This window comes from Ochotona curzoniae, unplaced genomic scaffold, assembly GCF_017591425.1.
Source record: "Ochotona curzoniae isolate NIBS_2020 unplaced genomic scaffold, NIBS_Ocur_1.0 scaffold_2453, whole genome shotgun sequence".
Taxonomy (NCBI): domain Eukaryota; kingdom Metazoa; phylum Chordata; class Mammalia; order Lagomorpha; family Ochotonidae; genus Ochotona; species Ochotona curzoniae.
Window position 1 is genome coordinate 30,791,622 of NW_024467094.1, and position 8,183 is coordinate 30,799,804.

Genomic DNA, 8,183 nt, shown 5'->3' on the forward strand with positions numbered 1-8,183 from the left:
TGCTTTCCCAATTAAAAAAAGAAGAGAAGAGAAGAGAAGAGAAGAGAAGAGAAGAGAAGAGAAGAGAAGAGAAGAGAAGAGAAGAGAAGAGAAGAGAAGAGAAGAGGAGAGAAGAGAAGAGGAGTGGCATGCCAAGACCACACAGCTAGCAAATGGCAGAGCCAGGACCAGATAGTGACTGACGGGGCCCCCAGTCTACTTGGGCCGGTTATGGAAGCAACCACAATGCTCCGACTTCCAGGACTGAACCCAATGGCTGCATTTCTCCTCCCCGTGCTCATGCTGCATGGGACCCCGAGAGGGGAGGAACTGGCAATCATATTTGGGTACAGACTCTCACCTCACCAACACTCCCGCCCCTCATCCGATGCCAGGATGTTGTAATGCTGGGCCAGAGCCAGAGGGGGCCCAGGTAGCTTGGGACAGCACCTCCCTCCCAGCTGGGACTTTGTACCTGTGCTGGGACTAGCAGCTAATACCACACAAAACACCCTGGACGATGGCACCTTCAGGAGATAAGGATCCCTTGGCTCTAGGCCTCCCCCCTCCCTGCCAGCCAGTCTCCCTGACACCTTGCCACTCACAGTGGGAGCGGGAAGCGTGGAGATGTCTTGGGATGGGTGGGTATGGAGAAGACACAGCAGTAAGGCCTTGCAATGAGAAGGAGAAACTGGGCTGGGACAGGGAAGTCAGAAAAAAGGATCCTGGCCTCATTTGTACAACCAGAGCTAGACTGCCCTGTCCTGGGCCCAGGCAAAGGCCCCCTGAGTGTGTGAGACTCCAGAAAGGAACAGCCAAGTAAAGACACTGCAGCAGAATCCTGCCCTCTGACATGCGGCCATCAGTGCCAGCTCCCTCAGGGGTCTCCAAGGAGGGCTTTTCTTCGTTTTGTTCCAGGGTCCATTCCAACATCCTATCAGAGGACCTTGTGTGGCCACCACTATATCCAGCAGGAGTGGCTGCCCACTGCCCACCGCCCACCCTGTGACCCTCCAAGAAGAGATGTCAGAGAAGGCACAAACAGGAACACGATGCCTTTTATTTGCATTTCTCAGAATACTGTACAAAGGGAGTAAAAATCCTATTCACACTTTGCTTAGAAAGGTTTTGAGGTGAAAGTTCTCTAGGATCCCTGGGGTGGGGGATGGAGGGCCAGGGGCCTCCAGGCCCTCCCTTAAGAACACCAGCCCTGGTCCACTGGGGAGGCACCCAGGCTCCCGCCGTCCTCTTCCACAGCACCTGCTGGCCAGCCCCTCCCTGTGGGCCATGAATTCTGAGTGGGGCCTGCCACCCGGAAGCCCTGCCCCAGCACCTGTCTGTGAGACAGTTACAAGGTGAGGAGCTGGTGAGGGGCTGTAACAAGGACCCCCTCCCATGATTCCTAAAGCAGCGCCACGGGAGGCCACGTCCCACTGGACCTGAGCTACCTATGACTTCAGGCTTGTCCACCCACGTCTACCCCTGGATACCAGCCCCAGAGCTCCAAATCCACAGCGGCCTCCCTTCCCTAAGTACCACCCCAGGCAGGGTAAATGACCCCTCCAAGCCTGCCACCCTCCCCCCTGTACACCACCACCCCCTGCCGCTGCTATCCCACATACCTCAACTCCTCACCCCAACCCTGCAGCAGGGCCAAGGCGGTTGCAGCCCCAACCCCTCACCTCAAGGACCAGGCCAATCACACCCCCACCCCACCTTCCCTCTCCTAACTCTCCTCCCCCCACTGCCTGCCCAGCACCCGGGATGGGCACCGAACCAGGCTGAACCCACTCTAGAGCCAGAGCAGGGCACCCTCACACACCTGCACTCATCCAGACCAGCACACACTGAGTGCCACCCAGCAGACCCAAGGGGGAAAAGTACCGTCCCTCCACTCCCCTGGTGGGGTTAAAGTGCGTTGGCTACTTGAGGGTCAACAAGGGACACGGGTCTCTGGCCCTGGCCTTGCAGACCCATGTTCAGCCCAGGAGCCTGGCCCATTCTATGACCACCCCCACAGAGTCTTTATTCAAAAGGCAAAAGGAAAAGATCAAAAAATCAGGAGTCAGAGCCCAGGGGGGCCTACCCCAACCCCACTACAAGCTACTCCAAGTCGGCTACTGGGGGAAGCAAGGGGGAAAACGAGGCCAAGAGGCTCAGCCCCCATCTCTGGCAGTGTCCAGAGGCTCCTTCTGGCTTCAGAATCGCAGCTCAGGCCCTCCAGCCCTCCCCCGCCGTCCAGGGCAGGAACAGGGACTGCACTCTCAGTACTTATTGATTCCAAAAATGCGGACTCCGTGCAGCTGGGGCAGCTTGGGGATGAGCACACTCATCAGGGACACGGTGTTGAGGATGAAATGGATCTGGTCGTACTTGGTGTAGAAGCTGGTGAGGAAGTACCTGCGGAGCCCAAGGTTGCCAAGAGATCAAGACTGGCCAAGGACCCTACCCTACCTCCTCCCCTTCCTGCTCAGAAGACCTGACAGTCAAGAATTATGGAAAAGACTCCCACACCACAAGTGATCAGTACGGCACCAAGATTTCCCAGACCAAAGCAGTCCCTCTAATGTCACCCTAGGCTGTGGGCCTCCCTGACTAGCAGGAAGGAGCTCCAGCTGGGGCCAGACAGGACCATAAGTGTCCCAAGTTTAGCTAAGCCCAGTACAGGACCCCCAAAGACTCCAAACTGCCCTTCCTCTGTCCATTCCCATGCCAGAAGTCAGAGCTAGAGACACGGTGAGCCTGACTGGGCTCCCAGCTCCCAAGACCCAACCCCACCCTGCCCCACCCACCCTGCCTGCCGGTGTCTTCCTCTAGCCCATGCACTCACAGCACAATGGGGGTGATGGTCAAGAACTTCCGAGAGGCTGTGAACTGGACCCCGTAGTCCATCTGCTCCCAGTGGGTGAGCAACCGTGCCTTGCCCTGGTCTGGAGTCTCGAAGGGCGTCCCCTTCACTGTGTGCAGGAAGATGTACATGCCCTGCAGGGAGAAAGGCCCAGCTCAGCTCCTCACCCAACTCAGTCACAGACAGCCGTGGCTCTGTGTGACCAGGACAGGGGGATATGGGCTGGAGGTCAGGGTGGAACGGCTGGGTGCCTGGCAGAGGACATGGGGACCCGCTGGAGGACAGGGCAGGCCTGGCCTGAGGAAAGCGCACACAGGAAGGAGTTAGCCATGGAACAGACATGCCTCTGCAGCCCCCGGCTAACCCCCTCGGCTGATGAGGAGGGAGCAGGCTGCTGGAAGGCAGCAGGCAGTGAGGGGGCAGAGAGAGGCCGGGGTGGGGTGAGCTGAGACCCAATTTGAGAAAGGGGCATTTCTGCACCTATCCAGGCAGCACCCTCCTGCTCCTGGGACGCCCTCATCCAGCTCTCCATGGTCCCCCTTTGAGGCCCATGAGCCCCCCAACCCCAAAGGCACAGACAAATCTGCTGATGTGATTCTTCTTATCGATGTGCACGGGCTGGAACCCAGCCCAGCAGGGACAGTGGGGCCGTTAGATAGGAGCGGGGCCCAGGCTCTGGCCACAGATGTTGACAGTACAGCACCCTGACATCTGGCCTGTGCCCACAGGCTCCTCCCACCCTGCAGCCATGCCAGGGAGCAGCCCACACACAGCTGCAGACAGGCTCTCACCATGTTGTGGATGAGGTTGGTGAGGGTCCAGACGACGGGCACGCTCACGAAGGGGATGCTCAGCAACACGACATGGAGAAGCCCAATGGCCAGCACGTAGGACAGCCAGATGCCGCGGCTGTTCATCACCCGCGTGTTGGGGTTCACCTCGCTGTGCGCTGTGCCCACATTCATCGTGCCGCCCCTCTGCCCCGCGGCCCTGCAAACAGGCAGCACAGGTGAGACGGGTCACACCACTTTCCCTGCCCCCTCACTCCCTCTGCATCCCGCGGACAGGCAGCAGGCTCGCCCTTCCTCACAACTCTCTAGGCCTGCTTTCATTTTCCAGCGAGGCTGGACAAAGTCTATCTGGCCATAGTACTGTTCACTCCCCGCTGCTGGGCAAGGACCAGCACCAGGCCAGCCCGGGAGGCAGCGTCTAGGAAGACAAGTCAGCAAGCAGCCTCTAGCCCAGAGCAGAGAAGTCAGGACCCCAGGCTCACCCCCAACCTCTGCAGCACTCCCTTAAGGATCCTCCTTCCTGCCTTCCCTTGTTCCCAAATTCTCATGCAGAATTCCCTCACCAGAGGCCTGACATGAGGAAGCTCCCTCCCTTATGCCTTTTCCATAAGGGGCAAAAGGGGTGTGACCATAATGGTTAAATATTTGGGGGGAGTCATTGTTTCCACCCACCACCCTTAGTTCTCCCATCCTGGATCCCCCAATCTCAGTCCAGAACTGAGAGGGCAAAGAGGGAGAAGGAGGAAGAAAGGAGAAAACAAGACGGAGTAACCTTTGCCCAGATCTAGAAGGCTCTCTCTCCAAAACACCTTCATCCATTTGGCAGCCACTTGGGCTCATGGCTGTGATGCCACCCACTCTGCAGCCAAGCCAGCAAGGCCCTCTGTCCCACCCGAGTGAAGGCAGAAGAGGCCAGAGCACAGCCAACATCGGCAGCCCCCAGACACGGAGCTCCCACCAACACACCTCTACACAGAGTCACCCCAGCGGCCTCGCTCCTGCCCTCCTGCTCCTCGGCCCTGGCCATGTCCATCTTGGCCTCCCTGCCCATTGGCCTGCCAGCCCCCGGCCAGCTCCAACAGTGGAAGCTCTGCAGCAGGAGGAGCCAGGAGGACTGTCCCTGCCACCTGCAGTGGAGAAGGGAGCTGGGGAGTGACATGTGCCCTTCTCACAGCCCAGCTGTACACTGACCACTGAGGGCCCTTGTGAGCAGTGGAAGGGCACCGGTGCACTGGCTCATGGCCCTACCCGAGTTAGGATCCTGTCTAGTAAGGACCCAAGGTTGTCCCCAAGCTCAAACTCCCATGTTTCTTGGGAATGGAGAAGCGCCCAGCAGCCTGCCTCCCTTCCCTTGCATTGGCCACCCCCTGCTGGGAAGTCACCTATCTGGCCAGGAGATCCTCACCAAACCCGCACACGGGCCAGAATGCTCAGGAACCAGTTCCTTACTTCACGGAGAAGGGGAGCACGTTTCCTCTTCTGGGACAGCTCCTGAGCTCAGGAGAAGCACACCTTCCCAGCAAACAAACCTAAGCCCGTCTAGGGTACAGCTTGGCTAAAGGATGCTGCAAGGGCCAGCAGGCTAGATCATTGGGCCTAACAGAAACCCAGGGAACCAACAAACCAGGGCTGGCACCTTTTTTTACCAGGGGCCTCCAGTTACTCTAGCACAGCCCCCGGGAGGCACACCTGCTGGGGTGGGGGCCTCATCTGGCTGAGCACTCACTACTGATGGAGCAAAGGAAGAAGGGCCCCAAGTCTGACCAGAAACTGCTGCCCTTCCCTTCACTGTAACCAGACATACAGGGCTGTAGAAGAGCACGCGTGCGTGCATGTGTGTGTGTGTGTGTGTATTAGGGGTGAGTAGGGAAAGCGAAGACTGTCAAGAGCATTAATGAGTCCCAGCACAGAAGACCCTACACCGTTTTTCTGGCTGAGAAGAGGGCATGTAGCAACACCTGACAAGCCCAGGAGAGGTCCAGACCTGCGTCCTAGCAAACACCCAGAGGGAAATCTGAAGCCTTACGCTGACAATGGAAAACCCCAGGAGACTCACCCAAAGGCAGAAAAGATCAATAAACTAAAACCCAGGCAGGAGGCACTCCTGAGACTTTGCTGTGACGCCAAGCACTCCTCAAGTCCACCAGCAAGCTGCAGAGACGCTGGGAGAAGTGGCCACGAGCAGTCTAGGCTGTAAGTTTTGCTGCCACAGCTGGTAGGTGGCTGTCAGCCCCAGCCCCCCTGCAGTTTCATAACCTGCCTCCAACCAGGGCCTGCAGCAACTCTGTCCTGCCAACTACTCTCCTACTGGAAGCTCTTTCCTTCCCTTCCCTCCCCCTCAGCTCCACACCCACACACAGCCCAGATGGTCAATAGGACTGAGCCCGGGGCAGGTGAGCTGTTTCCCATTCCCTCCCCCCTCCACGTCAGGGCGGCCTTTTAAAGAGCGGACCTCTGGATGAGGGGTGCCGGTGGATCAGCCACACCTGTAGCCCGAGGACCCCAATCTGGAGTCCGTGGCAGCTGCCCACCCTTCCACCCACCGGGCCACAGCTGCTCACCCTCTCAGCTCTGGCCCAGCCTCCCAGGAGTAGAAAGAGGCGAATCCAGAGGCAAAAAAAAAAAAAAAAAAACCCGAACCCAGAAAGAGGGAGGAGCGTGGAGGCGGAGTCCTGATCATTGTTGTTAGGGTTTTGTTAAGTGGGACTTCGGGGCCTCCCCAGCCCAGGAACTCACCCCAGGTCCAAGGCCCCACCTCCACGCGCTCACCCAGCCCTCGAAGCAGACAAACCTTTCTCCCCCGAAGCCCAGCCGCTCCCCACCCCCTCCTCCGGCTCCTCTCGACGTCCCACTCCCACTTTTCTCCTCTTTGGCCATCTGCTCGGTCGCTGCACTCCCACAGACCCAGTCAGCCGGCGCGGGGCTCCTCCAGCCTGAGACGCCAACCCAGCACCCCCGTCCCAACACACACACACACAAACACACACCTTCACTCTCGCCCTTCCTCTAGCCCCGGGGGCCTCCTGGTTCGGCTCTTCCGAGGCCGCGGGCGCCGACTCACCGTGCGGGGTCGGAGGTCGAGAGCCCGGGAGAGGTGCCCGGGGGCGGGGGCCGCAGCTACTCCAGCAGCTGTAACAAGCCGCGGCCGCGGACACCCCTGCTGGCAGCTCCGGCCAAATCAGCTCTCTGCGCCGGCCCCTGCGACGTCACCGGCCCGCGCCGGCCCGCCCGGCGCCGCCTGGGAATTGCAGTTCTCTCCCTGCCTCGGAGCGTGCTCGCCGGGCGCCTCCTTGGAGTTGTAGTTTCTCCGGGCCCTCGGGGGCCAGGAGGTTGTACTGTGACGCAACAGGAAGATCGGGCAGTATTCCTTTGGTAGCCGTTTCAGGTTCTGCGTCTGCGCTCTTCCAGTGTGGTTTACCCTTGCCCGGGTTTTGTCGATGAAGAAATTTGGAGTTTTTAATTAACGTGCGGACCGAAAATCAGATATTCTGACTTCCACAAGTGTGGTTTTTCCATTTAGACTTGCTGTCTCCACCCAGAGTCCCCCACTTTGGCTGCTCAGAAGTGGACTAGCTGGACCGCATCAGATGTCACCACAGGCCCCGTGTCGCAGAAAGGGTCCTTGATAAAGAGTTTCGCCCCCGGTGGGCTGGGGGACCTGGGTGGGAGGCCCTGAGCTGCAGTCTCCTTGTTGGTAGATTTAGCCTGGCAAGACACCAATTGAGCACTTATGTTTGCCAGGCATGACCTCAGGCACATCTCATTCCAGTCTCAGTCTCTAGTTCCACCTGTGTGGTTCTGTAAATTCAACAGAACACGGGACTCTTTCCCGTAAATGCTGCTTGAGGTCTCCTGAACAACTCCCCCTTCCTCAGAGGGCCTTGCCTGGATGGTTTCCAACCTTTCCCCCTACCCTCAGCTGCTTTCTATCCATTGAATGCAGGGCAGAACTGCCATGGCAGGTTCAGGCGACATCAGAGCATGCCAGCCCCACTAGCTGGAAACCCACCAAGCTCCAAATATGAGGGGACCAGGAGGATGCCCCATTCTGACCCAGGGAACCCAAGGTGCATTTCCCTCAGAACCCAGCCCTTGTGGGGTGAGAGGGACTTCCCGGACACAGTGAGAGGGCTAGAATGAGGCTACCCTCCCCCCACGAACAGGTGTCTGAATCACCTAAGACGGAACAATCAGCTGCTCCAATAGTTCCAGGCCCAGTGACTCGCAAAGACCCACATCAAGACCTAAATAGACAGCCCAGAGGCTGAAAAAGCTCTGCCTAGGGCCTCCAGAAGTCTCCCCACCCCGGGTTGGGAGTGGGAGTTGCAACATGCAGACCCCTTTCCTTCTGGTCAGCCTGCTGCAGACAGAAGTCGGCAATTTTTCACAGAGACCTCGTGGGCCCGAGAGAGAGCTCTGTTTCTTTCCATAACCCCTTGGACAAAACCCCCTCAGGTCTCAGAGCGGCAACTAAGTCCCTGGTAGCTGTTCTACAGATGTCACATTGTGGAAAACGTGCCGGAAACAGCACATGAGACAGCTCATGTCAGTAACATGTCTAGCAG

The 8,183-nt window shown here is 58.4% G+C and overlaps 1 protein-coding gene across 3 annotated transcripts; it reads right to left on the bottom strand.

Moving 5' to 3' along the window:
- Positions 1 to 1,019: 1,019 nt before the first annotated feature.
- On the bottom strand, positions 1,020 to 6,785 carry ORMDL3 (ORMDL sphingolipid biosynthesis regulator 3). 3 transcript variants are annotated; one of them, XM_041000658.1, is made up of 5 exons: positions 6,680 to 6,783; positions 5,675 to 5,780; positions 3,619 to 3,817; positions 2,810 to 2,961; positions 1,020 to 2,379 (listed from the first exon to the last, which is right to left on the bottom strand). In XM_041000658.1, the coding sequence occupies exons 3-5, from the start codon at positions 3,790 to 3,792 to the stop codon at positions 2,244 to 2,246; spliced, it is 462 nt and encodes a 153-aa protein (XP_040856592.1). In that variant the 5' UTR covers positions 3,793 to 3,817; positions 5,675 to 5,780; positions 6,680 to 6,783; the 3' UTR covers positions 1,020 to 2,243. The 3 variants fall into 3 exon arrangements, with proteins under 3 accessions (XP_040856592.1, XP_040856590.1, XP_040856591.1); XM_041000656.1 differs by lacking the exon at positions 5,675 to 5,780 and having other exon boundaries at positions 6,680 to 6,785; XM_041000657.1 differs by lacking the exon at positions 5,675 to 5,780 and having other exon boundaries at positions 6,606 to 6,693.
- Positions 6,786 to 8,183: the final 1,398 nt, after the last annotated feature.